The sequence below is a fragment of the Ailuropoda melanoleuca genome, chromosome 13 (assembly GCF_002007445.2).
Source record: "Ailuropoda melanoleuca isolate Jingjing chromosome 13, ASM200744v2, whole genome shotgun sequence".
Classification (NCBI taxonomy): Eukaryota; Metazoa; Chordata; class Mammalia; order Carnivora; family Ursidae; genus Ailuropoda; species Ailuropoda melanoleuca.
In genome coordinates, this window is record NC_048230.1 from 5,477,512 (window position 1) to 5,499,900 (window position 22,389).

Consider the following 22,389-nt stretch of genomic DNA (forward strand, 5'->3'; position numbering starts at 1 on the left):
TTCATTAATACTAACCCTTTTAATTTAAATTAATAGCATTTCTGGAAGACAAATGCAGTTGATAGAAAATATAAAAACTTTTACTGTACAAATTTTACATCACATTCAAAAAAGCAAGTGTGTGCCTGTGGCCACGGAAGACGCTGGCTTTACACACACTACTGAAATCCAGGCTAACATGGCAGCATCACACGAGCTCCCTAAACGGCTTCACATTTATGTCTCCACCAGGCCCCCTAATCAACACAACAACAGCAGTGCAGGCTTACAGGGTACACAGCTGCCTCCTGTGATCACAAGGAGAATGCCACAAGAGGACAGAGGGGTTCCAGCACGCTGCACTGATCTGGTGACACGGAGAGGTCAACGTCGCTACACTGCCCACGACCAAGGAGCTTGCTAGGATTGAAGACCTCGAGTTGGATGGAGACCCAGGGGCTGTGGCTCTGGGGGTTAAAGGCAGCAGGGACACAGGCCCTAGGGTTTTGGAGGGGCTGCTGGCGGCGTGCCGCGAAGGACCAAAGCTTGGGTTCCACGCTCAGGCCCCAGTGGGGACCTCTGCAGCCTCCAGAGCTCTCACCAAGGAGGCCGTCCCAGCTTCTCCATCCCCTTCACAGTTGGCCGTGAGCCCTGAATTCACAGTATCTGGCCGTCCTTCATGTGTTTCCACGGCAGACGGGGAGAGCGCACAGAAGGGCAAGCATGTCTTCCCAACCTCAATTCACAGTCACTTTGAGAAAGAGAAGGGGACCAAGTTTCTCTTAACTGACAGGCAGCGCAGAGGCCAGGCCAAGGGCTGGGCAGCTGTAGAGGGTCCTGAAGATGAAGGGGCTGTCCTCCAGGCTTTCAACTCCCCTTCAGTGTTCCTGGCAGAGGGTCAGTTCCTTAAGGGCAGGGACTGTGACAGCTCCCATCGCGGGGTCCCCTGCACTTGCTCAAGACACCGTCAGTGTTCGATGAAAGCTTCTTGAACTGACCCGTGGGCGTGACACTCATTGGGGAGGCCAAGGGATGAGGCGGTGAAGCAAGCAGTCCCACAGAAGAGGAAAGACCCACCCATAGCTGAATCCAGTTGGCTTACAGCTCTGGTCTTCCCCACATACCCTGACTGGGAAGGGTTAAGGAGCTCAGGTCTGGGGCGCTAATGTGCAGCGGGAGCCCGGATACCTTGCACTGCTGCACAGCTGTGCTCTCCAAGCGTGGGTCAGGTGAGGGGTGCCCGACCTGGAGTCAGGAAGGCAGTCCTACCACTTCTAGGCAGCGGCCTGCTTCGTACGACATTTTAGCCAGACTCCAGGGAAGGCTCTGAAGATTGGGAGCTTTGCTAGGTGGGTCTAAATGAAAGGGATGGGAGGGCCACATGCCCCCCCATCTTGGCTCAGAGCATGGACACAGGTTCTGTCTGGGTCTGAATCAAACCACATCTCCACCCTCATCACCCTTGGTCAGTTCTGGTTTGAGGCCTAACATGGCGAACACCCACTGAAGGCTTCTTTGTCTTTGGGCTGTTCTCTTTAGGTGACAGCTTCTAATGAAGATAGTCAGGGTGCACTCACGTCACAGACTCTCCCCAGTCAAGCCCCTCCTCCTGGTGCAAATGTACACGCACAGGTGGTCCTGACTCGGTTTATGGGGAGGCTCCGAGAAGTGGCGGACTGGGTGGGTCTAGATGAACGGTGTGGGAGGCACGGGCCTCCCCTCTTAGCTAAGAGCTCAGAACAAGGACAGTGGAAGAGTCAGGAGTGGCTATGGGCTTCCAGTAGGACTGGGACTGGGGGAGAAGGGGTGAGAAATTCCAGAACATGGGCATGACTGATAGGGCAAAGCCAGGTCACCCTGTGGCTGGGAGGGTGGGCTCGGGAACCTGCTGCCTGCCACTTCTCCCTTCCCCTACCCTCTTTGTTCTCACCGAGCAAGCCTTCATGGTACAGGCAGCTGCTGGGCTGGGCCTTAGCTCTGGGATCAAATGTCAGCCAGGACTGGGATGTGTCTAAAAAGCTGAAGCCCTTTGCCATCTCCTTGGTGCCTTCCTGGAAGCTGTGTGGAAGAAACCTCTCTACAGGTGCTGGAAACCCTGGCCACCAACCCCTGGATCAATTCAGACATTATTTGGATTTAATCTGTCTCGACTTTTCCAGCAGGTACGGGCTGGATTATTGGGGTCCAAAGGGAACCCAAGCCCTCTGGGAACTTCTGACCCTCATAACCCAGCTTGGTTCCTAGCCAGGGTTTCCTCTGCCAGAGGAAAAAGGGACAGTGTCCCTTTGTTAGGATAGGGGGAGAACCCCACAAAGAGATATTCCCCACGGATAGGGTTTAGGGCCAAAGCAGAGTCCAGGTCAAACCTTGTGGTCCCCATCCTACCCCGAGAACAGCCACAGTCACGATGCTTTTCTTCCTTTTCCTCACCACCGCCAGGGTCCTCCAGAGGGGAAGGCCACTTCTGCCATCCTGGCCAGTGCTGCCAGCCTTGCCTCTGCAGAACACTTTTTATTATTACCTATTGTAAAGCATTGAGTTTACGTCCCAGAAACACACATGTAAACATTCGCTGCCTGCTGGGGCAGGGCTGGTTGTTGGTGATATCACTTTAAGAAACGGCAGGTGCGGCTCTATCTCCGGCTGGGTGTTTTTGTGGATGAATGGTCTGAGTCGAGGACTCACACTCCTGGTTTGCAGCACTTAGGAGGGTGGACTGATGTTTTGAAGAGTGTTTTCGTTTTTTGTCATGGTGGTTGTTTGGATGCTTTAGAAACACATTTAAGAAAAAAAGAAATCGGCAGAGAAACTGCACGGCTGGCTACATCTTTGGATTACTTGACTCCAGGACACCCAAGCCAAACCTTTCAAACCGGGGTACAACTTTGCTGCTGTTAATGCTGCAAAGAGGAACAAAAACATGGGTTACAGCCACACTAGTCTTGATGGGAAGTAGGACAATGTTAGCGAAGGAGGGGCCGGTTTCAGAAGCTCCACAGAGGCCCCGCCCCCAGCAAGAAGCAAGAAGGGCTGCAAGCCAACAGCCTTGGCAAAGCTGCTCCTGGTCAGACTTGGCTGGGGTGCTAAGACTGGGCCACACACCCTCCTGGGGTGCAGGGGCTGGTTAGTCTCAGCGTCCCCGGCACCTGGCATGCCGTCACTGCCGCGGGCTCGACGGAGCTACTTTCTCACTTGCGGCCCAGGAGAGCTCTGCTCCGAGTGCGACTGGGAGAAAAGAGAAACCGGACCCCAAGGACCGAGAGTGGCCTCACACAATCCTTTTGTAAATGGTCGCCAAACATTGCAGGGGGACATCTTGCCTCTGGGAGGCAAGTAGAAATGCAGACTCTCAGAATCTGCCTCCAGAGACTTGGACTCGGTTTGGGGGAACCCCAGGATTCTGCATTTGGGAAGCAGCACAGTGACTGTGTGGGACCTCTCAGCCACACTCTTGATGAACGCTGACTTGGGGGCTGGTACTTTGTGTCTGTGTCTGTGGGGATGGGCAGCAGAAGCTTTGCTCTCATCAGTGACATTGCTTATTTTAGGACCACTTTTCTGAGGGCACTGCTGTGGACAAAGCCCTTCCCAGCTAGTGTCTTTCACAGCAATGGGACTTTTGGCATCCAGCACCCCCAGCACCCCCAGAGGGGGCTGGCCTTGGGCAGCTCTGAAATCATCCCACTCCTTGTTGGACAAGACCTTGCAGGTTAACAGCCAAGCAAAAGCCCTCCCCTGCACCGTGGACCCAGCCAGCGGGAGGCCCATGTGCTCGGGGCGGGGGGGTGTCGGTCTCACGGAGGTGTTAGTGGGGAGACAAGACCGCCCAAACACACCGGCGCCGCCCCGCAGAGGAAGAGTTAGAGAATGAAGTCCCATCGGGGGAAGTGGCTCTGCTGGGCGGGGTGGGGGGGGTCTGTTAGGGGGTCCTCGTAGACAGTCGTTATTCAGGCACACACGGGCCAGGAGAGGGGAGGGGGCCAGTTTTAAAAAACAAAGCGAAAGAAGTAGTCTCGGAAGAGATGCCTGGAGCGGCAGAGATCGCATCCCCTGGGTTAGTGCCCGCACATCAGTTTGCGTTTGAGCGGAAGTCACGGTGCCGAGTGTCGATTAGGAGGAAGAAAGCCCCCGGTGCATGCAAGGCAGCCAGGCCTACAACCTATGGGGAGAAAGAGAAGAGAGGAGAACAGAGTCAGAACCCGAGCATGCAGAGGGGCAGGGGGAGCGGCAGAGGCCTGGCCAGGGCAGAAGGTGGGGGGCCCACTTTCCCTGCAGAGAGGGGGAAAAGGGGTCCCCGCTCCCTTCCAGACTTGGCAGTACAGCGAGCTCAGAAGGGACCCAGCACCTGTCCCAAGCTCCCCTGGGACAGTCACAGAACGTTTAGACAGAGGTTGGCCAATGAACCCATGACCCCTCAGTCCTTAACTACCAAAACAGATTTCCTGAAAGTTCACTCTTTCTGCTTACTGCGTTCCCTTCTTTAAGCTCTGGTCAAAGGGCACCCTGGACTTGGACCAAGGCTCTGAGTTCTCTCCCACCCAGGGACAAGCCGTCATCCGCCACAGTGAGTGGACAGAGGTCCTGCCATGAGCTATGGGCCTCCTCTCAGCCCGGCGAGAGACACACAAGCCTGTAGGACCCTAGCTGGTGGCCATTTTGCCTACAAGAGTATCACTTTGGCTTAGGGGAGCAAAACAGATAAAAACGGGGAAGCCGGATGCAGAGCGAGAACAGGAAGCAGGGTGCAAACAGGCAGAGAATGAGGGGGTAATGGAAGACACACTATTCCTCCAGAGCCGGACAGGAGTTCTTAAAGTCCAGGTGACCGTCACGCCCTTTCCCGTAGTAGCGGCTCCGCCAGCGACTGGGGGTGCCCCGTGACCGTTTGGCCGAGGGTGGGAAGAGCGCAGTCCCGCGGGTGATGGAGTCGTGCACCGGCAGCAGACAGATGAAGGAGCAGCCACGGGGATCGGGATGACAGGGAGTGGGGAGATGACAGCACCGGCCAGCACATCCGCCACCCCCCGAAAATAAAAAAGCAACAGACAGATGGAAAAGAAAAGAGAAAATGAGAATTAGAGGCAGAATGTGTTGAGGCAGAAATCATGAACAGGAAGGAAGCTCTGTCTGAGAGGCTCGTTCAGGTAGGCTGGCATTTTTCCCCCTCAGCAGCTAACAAAGATGGCTTTGGGCAGGGAACGACACCCATGTGTGGCTCTGTCTCCCACCTGTGAAATGAGAAGGGGGGCTATACAGTCTTTAGGGAATCTGGAATCATTTCCTGAATGCCAGACCCGCCTAGTATAGCCTTCTCTTCTGTGGACAACAAAACCAGGGCCCAGGATATTAAATAAGTTGCCCCAAGTCCAGGGGAACCCCAGTCTCCTGGTCTCTGCCAGGACAGCCCCTGCTGGAACCCCAGTTCCAATGACCCCTCTTCTGGAGACCCTGTCTCAAGCTCCCTGGGTGGGCAGAGAGGGCCCTGTGCGTGCTCCCACAAAGGCTGTTCTTCGTCACAGCACTTCGAGTGTTAGCATCATTCCCTCATCCATTCACCAATTACACCGCAAGCTCCTGGCTGGCCAGGCCTGGCCTTGGCCTTCTGTCTCCCCAGGTGTGTCACAGGTACTCCAGCAGTGGCTGGGGAGAACCCACACCTCCAATGGCAACATTCTGTTGCACCCTATTTGCACTAGACTCTGACCCATCTTAAGAGGGAAATACGGACACTAAGGTGGCGTTTGAAGAGACAGTATTCCCAGCCCCAAACTGTCATTCCCCTAGGCTGTCCCTGCATATGACCTCAATCAGCGGTTTACCGCATTTCTTCAATGAGTTCCACCACCTGCATCCTCTAATCAGGTGACCCGTGCTGGGCCTCCCCTCGCCTGTAGCTTGAAACCCAGTTTGGTTTGTTTTCAAGATGGGCCAGCCAACTACAGATATAGCCAAATCCAGCCACAAAAAGATTGATCATTTTAAAGGTTAAAAAGAAAAAAACCAAAAGCCAAAAAAACCAAGAACATAGGTAGAGATCATATGACCTACAAGCCTGAAATATTTACCAACTGGCCCTTTCTAGACTAGGACGGATGCTGCTGCCACCACACACCTGGGCAGCAGGTAGGAGATCCAGGTGCAGCTTCTCCAGGGGCTCAGTGACGGTCGGCAGGTGTCGCAGGAGCCACCCTGGGGGTGTGGACGGGCTCCTGCCCCCGCAACTGTCAAGAGCAGCTCACTTTCTCTGGTTTATATATGGGGACTCTCGGGGAGATCGCACTTTTAGAAAGCGCCCGTTGCCTTAAAAAAGTTTAAAACCATTCCTATCATTCAGGGGTCTCTTCACATACGGACTGTCCAATCCACTTCCACACAATCTACAAACTAAGAATGGTTTTTGCCTTTCTAAATGGGTTGGGGGGGGGAGTCAAAAGAAGATTTTACGATGTGTGAAAGTTGCACGAGGGGTGCCTGGGTGGCTCAGTTGGTTAAGCATCTGTCTTCGACTCAGGTCGTGACCTGAGATCGAGGTCCTGGGATCGAGCCCTGCATTGGGCTCCCTGCTCACTGGGGAGCCTGCTTCCTCTCCCACTCCCCCTGCTTGTGTTCTCCTCTCTCTCTCAAATAAAGAACAGAAAAATTAAAAAAAAAGAAAGTTGCACAAAAGTCCAGTTGGAGTACCCATAAAGAAAGCTTTGTTAAAGCCCAGCCAGGCCCCTGGTTTACATGTTGTCCCTCGCTGCTCCTGCATTAAATGGCAGAGCTGAGTCCCTGCAACAGAGACCGTACCTGGTACTATCACAGCTTCGTGCTGCTGCTGGGCATGCTACGAATTCCAAGGACGGGAGCTGTGACTCCAACCTCCCTCCGCGCCTGCAAAGCCTAACGCGTTCCCCACGCTAGAAGCCTACCCCCTGATCTGGCCCCAACCCCACTTTTTAAAGCTGTGGACACTGAGGCCTAGAACAAAGGACTTCCTCAGATTTCCACAAAAGGTTCGAGGCAGGGCAGAGGTCTGCTTTTGAGTGTTCAGGGAGAGAAAGAGCCAAAGGGACAAAGCAAAAGGGGAATGAGACAGAACGTATGGGAGGAGTGAAGGCCTCCCCATACCAAGGGGCACAGAGGATTGTGTGAGTCAACAGAAGGGAGATGGACTTCCATCATCAGAGCAGCAGAGAGCCTCGGGCCACGTGGTCCCCATCCCAGGAGGCTGATTTGGGGACCAGCAAGCCATCTCGAGTCCGCACTTAAGTCATAGCAGCTCTGCTGATGTTGGTATGCTCTAATACCCACACTGCTCTGGCTCCTAACTGGCCCTGGCTGGCCCCTTCCAAGGCAGACTCCTCTCGTCCGGGCCTAGCCCAGGCCCTGCGTCAGCACTGCTCTGATAACAGGGATATGTAGGTTTTCACAGAAGAGTACTGGAGACGCTTGTGTCTCAGAAGGAGTTGCTGAAGTAAATAAGAGCCTAGTATCACTTGGGCGAGGGGACGTGTCTAGTCCCCCCTGGCTAACCTGCTCTGTGTACTCCCCAGACGTCTTATGCAGACAGAGCGGATGGGGCCCTCTGAGACACCAGGTGAGGCTATAAACGCCCGGCTGGTGAGTTTTGCCCACTGAGGGGTACTTACTCAGCAGACTTCCAGAAGTGGCCAGGGTGGGAGAGCCGCCGGTTGAGCTTGGGCAGTTTCTCCAGCATGTCCATCAGCAGTGTGAAGCTGGGCCTCTCCTGCAGGTCGAAAGCCCAGCAGGCAGACAGGATCTCCTGCAAACAGAGTTGGCAGGAGTGGGGGTGAGAGTGGTCTGGAAGGGAGGAGGGCACAGCTCAGGTACTCTGCACAGGGTCCCTTTGATGCTCTCGAGCCCCCCTCCTCCATCTGGTGGTCCCCCAACAGCCTGTCCATATTAAGAAGATAGGTCATGCCTGGAGTAGGGCTAAGAAATAACTGAATCTCAGAAGAGCTTTCATGCTTCCAGTGGAAAACAAAGTGCATGAGCTTGTCTCCCCTCTTTCCTTCTTAGACCGCCCTTGAGTAACAGGAACAAAGCTAAACAAACAGGTAACAGGAAAGAGATCAGAAATGGGGTTGTAGGGGTGCCCGGTGAAGCTTCTGCCTTCGGCTCAGGTCATGATCTGAGGGTCCTGGGATCGAGCCCCGCCTCGGGCTCCCTGCTCAGCGGGGAGTCTGTTTCTCCCTCTCCCTCTCTCTCAAATAAATAAATAAAATCTTAAAAAAAAAATTGGGTTGTAGATTTTTCAAATGGAAAGCAGAAGAAATGAAAGATGCTCAGAATATATGTGGGGTGGGGCTGCAACAGAGCAGGGAGCCTCAGTGTTACAAGAATGGAGGCTGGGAGTGACCAGAAGGATGAGAAAGAGAGCAGCACATCAGAGTCAGCGGAACACCTGTCCTGACTGCCCCGATTTACTTAGGAAAAAAAAAGCTTAAAGCTTAAAGCTGCTCTCACTTTGACAGTTTGCTGCCTAGCCTACTCTCTGGATCTGCAAATAAAGTGCTCACCCACTTAGGCTTAGCAACTCAGGTTTTTGTTAAGTACAGCTAGGCCTTGTGGGGTTGCCCCCCAGGTCAGGAAAACAAGAGAGACCAAAGATAAACTGACCAGAACACCAAATCTGGAGAAAATTGTGTGAGTGTGTGTGTGTGTGTGTGTGTGTGTGTGTGTGTGTGTGTGTAGAAGCTTGAAATTAATAACTTCTGAAACAAAACATTAGTTAGGAATACTGGCAAATAAAATCCAGGAAATTCGCCAGATTGTGCACTCAATTTTAGGCAGGGAAGAGAAAACATTAAGCAAGGTAAAAAAACAAAGAAACTCACTAAGGACCAAATTCTGTCCAATGGGAGTTTCCATAAGAGAAAACAAAGGAACTATAGGGCAGGAAATTATATAATAAAGACATAATAAAAGAAAATTTCCCAGAAACTTTAGAGGGAAACTGGAATCTTCATCTGAAAAGGCCCACTGAAGGGACCTCACTGAAAAAGAATATTAAACCAAGAAAAATAAACTTATTCCAAGGCATATTTTAATGAAATTTCAATGTAACAAGGATAAAGAGAAGATCCTAGATGTCCCCAAAGAGAATAAAACAGGGCATCTACAAAAGATTGAGAATTAAGATTAATATCAGATTTTTCAGCAATGCACCGGACACTTAGTAAACAGCAGAGCAAAAATTTCATGTTCTTGGGGAAGATTATTGTGAGCCTCTTGGTGTGAAAACAAAATCTGGACTTGTTTAGGCATGTAAAGATTCAAAGATTATCTCCTATGCATCCCTTGGGAGGCAGTTCCTTAAGGGTTCACTCTCATTTTGTTGGAATGCAAATAAAGAAAAGGGAAGACATGAGATACATGAAATTCTAGTAATGAACCAGGGATGAATGAAAAGAAATGGAAGGATGACAGCACTACAGCAGGACTAAAATTCCATTATCTAAATTATAAGAAATCAGTGGGCCCTGATAAGAATGGAACAAATTCCATTCCATAAGCAGTATGTAGGAGCTGCAAGACCTCAGGAATATGGTAAAGGTACCGTGACCATTCTCAGCAAGAAAAAAAGAAAGACAATTAGAAACTACAGGAAAAACCTAAAACTGCACAAGAAAACCATGGTCCATGTGTGAAGCCAACAAAATTGTGGTGAGTTTTGAGTAACTGACAGAATGGAAGAAAAGAGATGGACCCACAAATAAGAAAATGTAGTGAACTACTTAATCAACAGCTAATGGCAACTGCAATCTATGATAATAGCACACACGTATTTATTGTCTTTTCACTTTTAGCCTCAATCTATAGACATAGCCTGGATGATTTAATCACGTCAACACAAATCAATCTTAATAAAAGATAAAGGGAAAGCTGATGGAAGTTGAGCAGAGAAGAGGGGCAGAGGGACAGGGAGTGAAAAGCTGATGGAACAAGAACTTGGTTTTTTGGAGAGTGACCTACGGTAGGGCATTGCTGGTTTTCAGTAAGAAGCGTTCTGGCCTTTTGAGGTCATTCTGTGCATACTTCTGACTGTGGCTGCTGTGGCACAGAAACTTGGGAAACTTACAGCAGTGTGGCTGGAGGGGCAGAGAATGGTGCCCTCCCCCGCCCCCCCAGAGGGTACTCCCTGCTTTGACTATGATTCAAAAGCACTTTTTATTGCCATTGACCCATGCCCCCCTCTACCCTCCAATGGCAATGTGTTGAAAGAAAGAAAGAAAGAAAGAAAGAAAGAAAGAAAGAAAGAAAGAAAGAAAAAGAAAGAAAGAAAGAAAGAAAGAAAGAAAGAAAGAAAGAAAGAAAAAAGACCAGACAGGAAAGTCAACTTTCATGAGTCACGAGCTGATTGCTGGAACCTTTTCTCTGTCTCCNTGAAAGAAAGAAAGAAAGAAAGAAAGAAAGAAAGAAAGAAAGAAAGAAAGAAAGAAAGAAAGAAAGAAAACCAGACAGGAAAGTCAACTTTCACGAGTCACGAGCTGATTGCTGGAACCTTTTCTCTGTCTCTACTTCCCTGCTCCCTGGCCCTAATCTATTCCTAAGAGGCTTCAAAAGGCCCATAACCCCACACTGTAAGAAATCCAGAACAGAACATGAAAGATAAAAGAAGTTAATTATGATCTTAGCCCCAACCCAGGCCAATTAAATCTTTCTCTCTGGTGGAGGCCCTGGTTCTGGTTTTTTGAAAAGCTCCCAGAAGGTTCTGACTTATAGCCAGCGTTGAACTCTGACTCCCTTGCCTCTGATGGCCTCCATACTCTGCTCCAGGCCTTCCCCCTCTTGAAGACTGCACCTACCACTCTGGGTACTAAGACTCTAAGAGTGCACAGATAGAACTGAGACTGCTGCCAGGAAAGCAACTCAGTTTCTTCCTTTGGATAAAACAAACGTATAGGCACACTCTGGTTTATACAAAGGTGTCCTTCATGACTTTATTGTAATGGGTAAAAACTGGAAATAACCTAAATGTCCAACAGAGAAGTAGTTACATTATGGTGTAAGCCGGAGGACACGAGGGTAGACAGGCTTAAAGATAAGGATTTGTCAATGATTTGAGATAATAAGCATAGCAAAAGACCATGTGGAAAAAAGGTCATGATTTAAAAAAATCCATGTTATGATCCTGATTTTGTTAAAGATATATATTTGAAAAAATAAAGGGGCACCTGGGTGCCTCAGCCAGTTAAGTGTCCGGCTCTTGATTTTGGCTCAGGTCATGATCTTGGGGTCGTGGGATCGAGCCCCGCATCAGGCTCTGCACTGAGCGTGAAGTCTGCTTGGGATTCTCTCCTTCCCTCTGAATCCCCCCCGCCCCATGCCTCACTCACACTCTCTCTCTTCTCTCAAATAAATTAGTAAACTTTAAAAAAAAAAAAAAAAAGAATGGAAGGTAGTAGCTGGTTTAGCTGCTATCTGAACAACTCAATGGCCAGGAGCCCGAACCTCTCTTACCACTAGCTCCCTAAGGGGCCTGGGGCCGTGCCATGGGAGAGATGAAGGTCAAGAGCATCGCAGAGGCACTCATCACCCACTTGCCTTGCTCAACACCCCAGATGAGGTGCTATCAATGGGCCAAATAAGAGCCTGGTGTTAGTGCTGGAGATGAGCATTTTGATGTCACTCTTGGAGGTGCATACCTGTACAGACAGTCTGCACTGCAACCAGATGGCGGGTCCTACCGAGGAATAAAGCACCCCAGACACGATGTCATAAAGGAGCATTCCAAAGATGCCCTAACCACTTGCTACCAGTCAAAGGAGGAAAATACGAAGATCTGGTCAGGTCCCGAAGGAAGATCAGCTGCCTTTCTCAGGGTGCCTGTCGCCAGTTGCAGACAGTGACTCCACCAGCACCATCCCTGGCTTCAGCAAGAAGCTCACAGCCCCGTTAGAGCTCAGGGGACCAGCACTCGGTGGTCCCTCCAGGCACTCCCAGTGTTAGGCCACTCAGAAACCTCCTGGAGCTTATTCACGTCCGGGCTGGCCCCCATTCGTTCCACCCGTCTGACTCACTAGCATGGGGACGGTGACTACACTGAAAACATTGAGCCCTGGCTTCCTTACACCACTGTGCCAGGGCCACGAGACTTAGAAACTGCAACGCAGAGAAACCATTGACAGTATTCAGAAACAGGAGGTCCGCACCTGTATTACGATCTGGCATTTTGACAAATATGCTGTGGAAACTTTGATTTGTTCTAGAGCAGTTAAGAACACTTTGGAGAGAGATTCATTCGACACCACAGTAAAAACAAGGATTCTATGTGGGGAGGATTTTATCATCTTCTTTCATGTAAGCAACAAACAGGGCTCTACTATCTTTTTCAACTCAAAACTCAATTAAAACCATGACCTTTATTTCTTTCCAGTCTTTTTTTTTTTTTTAAGACAATGGTTTTTCTAAAGAAAAATAGTTGGGTAATAAAGGACACGGGCGTTTTAGCTGGCAGCAAAGAGGCCCACCTGGCATAATTCTGCCTCCAGGCCCCATTTCTCAGGTGAGTGAATGAAGGAGGGCACACCTGTCGTGTGCCCAGCCCCCCGCCCTCTAGCCCTTCTTCCCTCTCTGAGAACAGGTGGCTACTCACAGTGACTTCCTTCCCCAGGCTGACGGAGGCCAGGACACGCTTCATACCCTCTCCACTTCCAATCTGCCAGATCAAGGCCTCTGCAGCTTGGTTCTTCAAGGGCCAGTCTCTTGCTTGCAATTCATACCAAACAGTCCTGTGGGGACGGCCCATGCAGCGTGAGCTCCTGAACCGCCTGGCCCACGTCACACACCCAGGGTGCCAAGAACCCAGCCAGAGCATCCAGGATCCTCCTCCAGCTTTCCCCACCCACCAGGCTTCCAGAGTTACTGTGACAGCATCCTGGTGGCTCCTCCCAGGTACAAGAGGACCCGTGGCCCAAAGCACCTGTGGTGGGAAGTCTGAGGCTGCACGGGCTCCGAAAAGAGTTCCCGTCGAACCTCAGTGGGGCTAATGCCTGCGTCCAAGGTGGTTTGAGGAGTGACAGATGTCAAGCCCAGTGCCTGGTACACAGCAATGCTCAGGAAGGAATAGTCCCAGGTCAGGAGGGGAAGAGACTACCCCCGAGGGAAGGCACCCCATGATTACAGGGTGAGGCCCTTACTCAGCCTCTCCAAGCTCCCTCGCCTTTCTTGACTCATCTTGACCCTCTCCCTAAGCCCCCACCGTCCAGTGCAGGGGCCATGAGCCACGTGGGCTACTGAGCAACGGACACGTGGAGAGCGGGCCTGAGGGGTGCTGGAGGTGTGACAGACTCGCCGGCTGCTGGAAACTTTGTGGCCGTAAAATAACTCCGGAAGTTTTTATTTTGGTGACACGATGCAACCATCACTTTCTGCATCTATTGAGTCAGACACATTATTCAGGGACGTCAGGGGCCTCCTCACCCAAAAGCATAGACGTCAGCAGCTTTGGAGAACGGCAGCTGGTCCTCATCCTTCCCGGGGGTCATCTCGCGGACGATCTCCGGGGCCAGGTAGCACAGCCAGTCATGGGACAGCTTTAGCTGGTTCTCACGCCTGAAGGCCAAGAAGCCAGGGCAAGGGCATGGGGACTTTCAGCTAGCAGCCAGCAGCCAAGGAGCTGCCTAGCACACCTACGCCCCCGGGCCAGCACGCCACCCATGCATGGCCCAGAAAATAGCTCGCTGATCTGCACTCGCAGAGGCACCGGGGAAGAGTGATAACCAGCTTCTTCCAGGAAAGCGGGCCAGTAAACGGTATCAGCAGGGTATCAGCAGGGAGCGGATTCTCCACCCCAGGAAGTCAGTCTGCCTGTGTATCTTATAGACCAGCCTGGGGCTTGGTCTCCAGCCAGATTGCCACTCTCCCTCCCAGAGGTCCCCCAGATTCTCCCCACCCCCACCCTTCAAGATTTGGGGAAATAAAACCAGACACTCTTCTTCCTCATCGCCTCTTCCTCACTGGGGTCGTGAACCCTGGGGACCCAGCCTCTTACGGGGGTCAGCCTGAGAACGAAGTGCTAAATAGGAGGGACCCGAACATCACCCAAACCTGACTCCGGACCGGAACCACAGGACAGGACCTCAGTGAACCTGGCTTTTCCTGCAGGGAGGGCTGCCCCACAGCAACAGACAGCAAGAGCTGTAGCTCGAAGCCCGGCTGCCACTGCCCAGCTCCTTCCTGTTCTGCGCAGACACCCAAAGCCAACTTACCGGCCCTCTCGGACCACGCCTGAGATCCCAAACAGCCCGAAGTCTGTGATGACCACTTTGCCATTGTCATAGAAGACGTTCTTGGATTTGAGATCTTTGTGCACTATGCCCTTGGCATGTAGATAGCCCATGCCCTGGAAAACAGCGAGCCTCATGTCAGCGGGGCAGGAAGATAAGGGATAATCATTCAGCTTCCGCCCAGGCTGGGCCACGAGCTGGATGCCCTACCCAAGTCCCCTCGAGTAATCTTCCAAATCCTATGCAGGATGGTCTCCACTGCACACATGAGGAAACCGAGCCTCGAAGTCACTTGCCCCGGGCCACACAGCAGTTAAGCAGCACTGAGGTTTGGTTCCAGGCTAGTCCATGTCACCATGCCGTCCCACAGGCACCGTATACCTGGCTCAAGTATGAAGTGCGGAGAGGGTGACGGGTGTGGAGCTGGGGGGGCAGGAAATGTATAAAGAGCTATGTTAGGTCATCAGAAATCGAGTATCCATAGGGCCTCTATCAGGCTTTGTACAACTGGCCTCTACCCTCAGGCCAGGCAAGGGCTCAGGCTGGGAACAGAGAGGAATGCCCACAGAGAGAGTACCTGAATTCAGGTGGTCCCCAGTATCTGTGCTGGGGTACAGGGAGGCCTGGACTACTACTGGTGTCCAGAATCCACGTTGTATCTCGGCTCGGGCTCTAGCTCACNTACTACTGGTGTCCAGAATCTACGTTGTATCTCGGCTCGGGCTCTAGCTCACCGTGTGGCCTTGGACAGTGGCCTTCTGAGCCTGTTTCCTCANCTACTGGTGTCCAGAATCCACGTTGTATCTCGGCTCGGGCTCTAGCTCACCGTGTGGCCTTGGACAGTGGCCTTCTGAGCCTGTTTCCTCATCTACCAAAGGAAAGGGCGGGGCTGGGGGATTTCTAACCACAGCTCGATTTGGAAGTGCACACTGGCCAGGTGTCTGGGATACAGATGACCTGACGTAGGCACGATCTCATCCACGGTCAAGCTGTCTTCTGACATGAAACCCAGGACTCCCATGTTCCCTGATGCCCTTGGGAATGGGGGTGAGAGGCCACTGCTGAAGCGGCCATACCCACCAGCTCAGAAAGAGGCCTGTGGAAAGCCACCTCCCAGGCTCCCACACTGAGGACACTTCACACTGTGAAGAGTCCTTCGGCGGCTTTCACGCTATCTTGCGGTGAGAAGTAAAATGGTAAACAAAAAACCACGTTTAGAAATAGAAAAGCTCTGAGGCCAAAGCTCGGTCCGAGGGGGTTTGGACAGCATCGGAGAAGAATGTACACAAGGCAAGAGAAGGGGAGGGTATGGGGTCTGCTGTCCCCCTGCCGTGGAAGCAGACAGCTCAAGGAAAGGGTGACTTGCTCCTTTCCAAAACTCCATCCTGAATGCAAGAAGGTAATTCCTAGAATATCTGCCCATTTCCCAAATCAAACCAAGGCACAAAACTTTATCAGCGGCCCAACCCCCCTGTGGGCTGAACAGGGACCAAGCTATATGACTGAGGACACGTCCCTCTCCCCCTCTGAGCCTTGTTTGTAAGAGAGCTGCCTCAAAAAGCCAGCTTCAAGAGACAAGATGTCAAATGCCCAGGACTGGAGCACAGACTCCCCGCCCTTCCCACAATTTCACAGTGTTTCCAGAGTAGCCCCAAATCACAAACCTAGCCAAAGGTCAGGGCCCTGTTATTATATTTTGAACCTCAAAACACCACAGATGAGTACAAAAGGAAGTGGCTTAGAAGGTTCCAGCGGGGGAAGGACAGCTATTCGGCAGAAGAAAAACCAAACAAGAGAGCAGAGAGGCAGTTTCCGGCTCTGTAGTTCTAAAACCTCTGCGTAACTTTTCTTGTCTGCCCCTAGAATCTTCCAGATAGCTCGTCCATCCGACCTCAGCCAGTCAGGAACCAGACGCAGATTCCCCAGTGTTCTGACCATAAGAAGCAAAAACAGTTTAGGGGAGGAGGGCAGAGCAGGAGAGATAGAGGGGAGTAGGGTCCAGCGAGTTTTGGGGACACTATGAAGCAGGCGCACACCCAGCAGCTCCCTCCAATTCCTCTGAAATGAGACTGACCGCAGATGAAGGCATACCTGTGCTATTTTATTTTCGAGGCTTTAAAAGTTTAATTCATTAATTCAGCCACATGGTAAGTGTCACGTGGAAATCTTGGTTTGCTCATAAAAGTCACTGTGATTTTTGTGTTTTCCTTGCTAAAGACACGCACACACACACACTCACACATGATGGATGGAAGGAGGGAGAGAGAAAAAGGAAAGGTAGAGGTGGAGGCAGGAGAGAAGTCAGGGGACAGGGAGTTGGGGGAGCTGGTCAGACCAAGCTTTTCAAGCAAAAACAAGAAAAGAGGAACTCCTACCCAGCAGCAGTTTGGCTTTTATCCAAGCCTGCTTGGTGCTAAAGAAAGCAACTCATAAAGAAGTTTTCCTTTATTTGTGTTTCATTACTTAAAAGAAAAAAAAAAGATGGAAGAAAGAAAAAAGGCTGCCTGAGGGCCAGTCCTCCTGAAACTCGGATTTGGATACTGGAAGGCAGAAAGCTCGAGGGCTTTCACCCCGCCCTTTACTCCTAGCAGACTCTCCCTGCGCACCAGGCCCCGGGCCCAACTGGCTCTCAGCAGATTACCCCATTCCACTCTTGTGCCAATCTGATGGGGGAGGCTACGCTGGAATTCCCATCTTATGGGGGAGGAAGCCAAGGCTCAGAGAAACTGAATGACCTGCACAAAGTCACGCAGCTGGTGTGATCAGGATTCGAACTCAGGCCACGTGTCTTTAAAGCTTCCTGCGTTCCTCCCCGACCAATTCATCCGTCATCACAGACTGAATGTCTAGCTCCTGGCTTTACGTGGGTGAGACACGGACAGAGGGAAGGTGATGGGGTCCCACCCTTGAGGCGCCTCAGCTCAGAGAAGGGACGGACCAGGGGGATGGCCAGGAACCCTGGAACCAGCTGGATAACCCTTTACCTTGATGATCTCCTGAGCGATCTGTCTGGTTTTGTTGATGTCCAGAGACGTCTTGGGGTCCCTCACGAACGAGTGTAACGTCCGCCCCTTGCAGAAGCTGTCGAGAGTGGTGGGGTCAGACTGAGGCGTGGGGCCGGTACAGCTGAACCCCAGCCCTTGGGAAGCCTGAAAGGAGCCATGGAGACAGTAGTGCCCCAGGCTTCTGGAGGACTCTCTCTGTCCCCTGGACTGTGGGCACCAGAATCCTCGTTCTTCACCAGGCCCGACACCCATTCCTTCTTGGGCCTGGCCTGAGTATGCAAAATCTCACACACACACACACACACACACACACACACACACACACACACCAGTCTTTGCGGCTCCAGACCTACCCACCCCAGAACAGGAAACCCGGTTCACCAAGGCTCCTGGCCACACAGAGCAGCCCGGCCTTGGAGGATCCGAGGCAGAAGCACGCCCCTCAAACTCAGGGAAGAATCTGGTCTTTCAGCACTACAACCAGGCAACATTTGGGGCTCTCCGTAATGATTCTTATGACCATTTTCACTGTCCTCTGATCACAGAATCTTCATTATAGTAAAGGCATTGTAGGACGGGGTGGCATTCGGGGTGTCAGTGTGATTACTGGACAACGGGTTCAAGTTTTCTGGGTCCCCCTGGCAAGGACTCCTAAAACCCAGGGTGAGCAAGGAGGCAGAGAGAATGTATGGCTCAACCCCCTGTTCCCGGCAGAAGTTCGTGAAGGCATCTCATGAAGGGGCTAGTTTTAGGAAACCTCTCGAAGGAGACGGAATCGTTGAAGCCTCGAAGACTTTGAGAACTGGTTGAGGGGTCTGGGATATTGGCTAACGGTTCCTCGTCCTAAAACGTGAATTTTTTCGGTAATGAACGTTTTGCTGTTTTGTTCTATGTATTCCCTTTAAGCACACTCAGGTTCTCACAGCCCCGGGGTGGGGGGGTGAGTGGACGGACAGCGCTGGGGGCTGGGACCCTGGAACTTGCTGAGCTGGTGTAAGCCAACACATCATGTCGTCGTGCTTTGGGCTACCATTTTGTCCCCTTGGTGTGGTGACCTGGGCGGTTACACACTGCTCAGGAATTTGGGTGTTCTGCTTTATTTCTCTGATAAACAGGCAAAAGGGAAATTAATTTTTACTTAGTAAATACAGTTCGTTTGAGGGCAGAAGAAAGGTTCTTGCAAAGCACAGGTCTGGCTATAGGGAATGTCATCAGAATACTAATGAGGGGCTCTTGGCGCATAGGATTCAAGTGATTTCTAGTTTCTTCTTGAAACCTCCATGTATATTCCAAAATATCTTCACTAAACTCTTATTACTGTTACTGATTGTAAAAGTAAACACCCAACAACAACTTTTTGAATGCCACGGGCCAAAACGTTTCAGCCTCACACCCCCAGCCTGGGGGATGGACAGTCACACACCGAAGTCGGCGTAGAAACGGACAGTGTATGTCAGAGCGTCACATGCGTATACTCTCGCCCAGCACGTGCCCTCCCAGAAGGTCACTGACGTGGGGAAACAAACATGCTCATTATGGCAAAGTGCCGAGCTAAAGAGGACCGGCTAAATAAACTGGGGGAGACCAGTGATCAGCCAGAGAGAGAACCCAGAGCCCAGGCCACTTTCAGTGATTCATGCTGGTAGCCTGAAATCAGCTGTGGGGGGCATATCTACACCCATGAATTGAGAGATACCACAAACTAGGTCTTCCCTCCCCACCCACCACCCAGAACTGGTGGTTCCACATTTACGGGCACACCGCTGGGGTCGACGCTGTGCCAGGAATGCTGGGTGAGCGTTGAAGACTGAGGCTGGCCTCACACCTGCGCTCAACCTGGGGAAAGCGGGTGCGAACCAGGAGGACCTGTGCTATTCTTACAAAGGAAGAGTTTTAAAAACCTGAGTATACAAACGTCTTTATTTTAACAGAAGGTGTGATAAGGATCTGTTTGCAGTATCCACGTTGGGGGAGAAGCACCCAGGTGGGGTGGAAGGGGACTGGTTTTCACTCTGTACCCTTCTGGAACCTTTGATTCTATCCTTAGGAATCATTTTGTTTATTTGTTCATGTCAATGGAGTTATCTGATGGGGCAATGATCTGTACCTCTCCACGTCCTCCAGAGCAACCCCACAAACAATGGGGCCCTCGGGGAAAGGTGGGGGCAGGCAGGGGCTCGGTTACCTGGTGATGATGGCGAGGTGGGGCGGGTTCATGCAGGCCCCCATGAAGAGCACCACATTCTCATGACGCGTCTGACGGTAGTTCATCACCTCCTTCTTGAACAGCTTCAGATGGTCCTGGTTGTGGCCGTCCATCTCCAGCAGGCGAATGGCCACCTCGCCGTGCCAGCGGCCGCGGTGCACCCGGCCCCAGCGGCCCTGCCCGATGGGCTCGCCGAGCTCCACCTGCTCAAAGGGGATGTCCCACTCCTGCAGGTACACGCTGGTCTGGCTGGCCTTGCGAGAGATGGGGCCCCTCCAGGGCCGGCGGGAGCTGGGCAAGTCGTCCACCTCGTCCTCGTCATCCTCTGCCTCTGACTTGCTGGCCTCCGGCTCCTCGGCCTAAAGGAGGGGGAAGGCATGGAGACGGGTGGCAGATCTGGCTCAGCCGACTTGCCCGCCCCAGAGCCCCAAGGGAGAAGCATGGGGTCAGGACACCCGGATTCTCGTTGTAGCTCTGCACTGGCTTGCTGTGGACAGTGCATGGGTCACGTAGCACCTCGAGGCCTCAATGTCCTCACCCACAAAATATGGCTCGTGGCCCAGGTGGGCCCTGAGGCCCTTCTTCCTAAAGATACTCCAAGATCTACTCACTAGGAAAGGGCATTAACCTCCCCTGGCATAGACAAATTTAACCCCATTTATCCTTTCTGGGCATTCCTTTACCCCGAGTTTCTGATTGTCCTTCCGGCAGGAGTCAGTCAGCTAACATTCTAAGCCACACCGCATGGCCAGGGATCCGCGCTCCGCTGACACTTAGGTTCAAGGATTAAGACAGTGGTTCTTGGGCCTGGCTATGATCTGAATCACCTGGGGGGCTCTGACACCATACAGATGCCTGGCCCCACCCCAGACGGACAGAACTAGAGTCTCCCACACTGGGCCCCGGGCTAGGGGTGGGAACCATGAGAGTTGAGAGCTTACTTTAGCTTCAGAGATTAAAAAACAAAAAGAAGCCTGCTTTGTTGTGTTCCTCATCATTCCTCCCCGCTGTGCACCTGCCACAGTGGGCTCCTGAGACGGGGCCCCCGTGTGTGTGCTGGGCCGAGGAAGAGAGGAGAGAGAAGGCAGGGTCTCCGTGTTGCGTGTCTTCCTCACTCACCTCCACTTCGTGACCCTCCGACACGTCTGCTTTGGGCTGGTTGTCGTGCCTAAGAGTCAAACAGTTTGTCAGGGAGGCCCTGAGGGCGGGCCACAGGCTCTCAGCCAGGCAGGAAACTCCCATGCCCGAGGTCTGAGACAGGGCTGCGGGCCCGCATCCTTACTGTGACCCACCTGCCTGTGGGAAATGCAGTCTGGCTGCCGCAGAGACAGACAGGAGGCCGAAGACCAAACCCCATTTCCCTTCTTTGGCCTCGGCCTTTTTCAGACTAAGCTGAGGGTGGTGGGGGTTGAGGGGTGTGCAGGAACCACAAAGACCCTTTCAAATCTGATGCCCAGTGCACGGGGTTCTGAGCACACACACACGGGACTCGAACTTCTACTTGAGAACTGACTCTGTCTCCTCCTAGCTGTGTGACTTCATGTAATTTCTTAACCTCTCTGTGGGGCCTTTCTCCTCTGTTAAGGATGACATTTACTTCGATACCTACCTCACCAGGCTGCGGACTGTGTGAGGAAACGGGAGTCAAGGGCTCAGTGGAGCCGGACATGGAGAAGGGGCTCCGTAAACGTAAACGTGAGCTATTTTTCGTAGGTGTCTCTGACTCTAAGTGACCTTTGCCCACCTCTCCCAGGTCACAAGACTGCCCCAGGTTCACACATATCCCTTCCCATGCAGACCGCACCCACGGGAGGCCAGTAAAACCCTCTGGCTGAGTGCACTGGTCCAGGGAGGGCATTAGCCCAAGGAGGATCCCGCCCGGCTGGCCCAGGTACACGGCAGCGTCCACAGCGGGAGGTCAGAGACTCAAAAGCAGGGTGGGAGGTGGTCAGGGTGGGAGGTGGTCAAGTGGTCTAGCTTTAGTAAGACCCCATGGAAAAGAAAGAGAACACAGCATAGGGAGGCCTACCGGGTGCTGTCCGCCGCGTCAGGGGATGGGACTGCCTGTGGAAATGCCGAAATGTCTGGAAGAAACAAAGAGCAAACACGGAGGCTGAGACACCCTTCCCCCACCCCCTCCCCCAAAGGACGCAGTGCTTGCGAAGCCAGCTCCCCCAGCAGAGAGGGTCCTCCCCGAGCAGCCAGCCCCCACAAGGCTGTGTCTGTGTTCGCCAGGCCACTGCCACTCCTCAAAAGGGACATGGATGCAAACTCCACGGCACTTGGCTTTGCCCACACCGCTCGGTGCTAGGAAGGGACTCCAGGTGAGCAAGGACACTGAGATTCTGCAGTGAACCCCATTCCCCTGCGGCCAAACTGTTCCCTAGGAGCAAATGGTAGAGGCAAACTGGGTATGACTGACTGGACGTGGGGATTCTGCTCAGAGGCCGCAGCTGGTTGCAACTGCCCTTGAGAGCAGAGAGCAGTGAGACTCCCAGGCTCAGGCCGGCAGAGGCCCCGGCAGGGCTCGCAGGGGGCTCAGCAGCGACACCTGGTGCCTGGCTCGGCGGCTGGCATTTCTGGTGGGAGCCAGAGGCCCCATCCCCTTGGCTTCCGGCGGAGCAGCCCTCAGGGGAGAGGAAGGAAGGCACAGTCCACACCTTCCTGGGCCGAAGACTGGGCAGGTGGGGCTGACCCCGAATGTGGGGCTTTCCCAGTTTTGGCACTGAAAGTCCCACATCCAGGGAACACTGAACAGATGGTCACCCCAGTGTGGAACTAAACCCCTCCACGGCTGCTTCTGCTGCCTGCATCCTTCTGGTTCCTCTGGTTGCCCTGCGGCTGGCAACCCCAGGCCTGGGTGGTCCCCTCCCTTCCTCCTCTTTAGTCAATACAAGAAGAGAGACCCTAGGTGGCAGGGGCTCAAGGTATCAGCAGCCACCCCTGCCTTCTAGGACAAAGACCC

At 52.6% G+C, this 22,389-nt stretch overlaps 1 protein-coding gene across 5 annotated transcripts in view; it reads right to left on the reverse strand.

The window, feature by feature from the left end:
• Positions 1 to 22,389, reverse strand: part of KSR1 (kinase suppressor of ras 1) — a 149,315-nt gene continuing 126,926 nt past the window's right edge. For 2 of the 5 annotated variants that reach the window (XM_034641848.1, XM_034641849.1), the window contains 9 exons: positions 21,454 to 21,508; positions 20,544 to 20,592; positions 19,404 to 19,783; positions 17,198 to 17,294; positions 14,196 to 14,329; positions 13,408 to 13,539; positions 12,581 to 12,716; positions 7,611 to 7,744; positions 1 to 2,879 (listed from right to left, as the gene is read on the reverse strand). In XM_034641848.1, the coding sequence (XP_034497739.1) occupies positions 2,801 to 2,879; positions 7,611 to 7,744; positions 12,581 to 12,716; positions 13,408 to 13,539; positions 14,196 to 14,329; positions 17,198 to 17,294; positions 19,404 to 19,783; positions 20,544 to 20,592; positions 21,454 to 21,508 (1,196 nt within the window). In that variant the 3' untranslated portion in view covers positions 1 to 2,800. Of the gene's footprint in view, positions 4,139 to 4,762; positions 4,844 to 7,610; positions 7,745 to 12,580; positions 12,717 to 13,407; positions 13,540 to 14,195; positions 14,330 to 17,197; positions 17,295 to 19,403; positions 19,784 to 20,543; positions 20,593 to 21,453; positions 21,509 to 22,389 lie in introns of all 5 variants that reach the window. The other 3 variants (XR_004619929.1, XM_019803315.2, XM_034641850.1) reach the window with 3 other exon arrangements.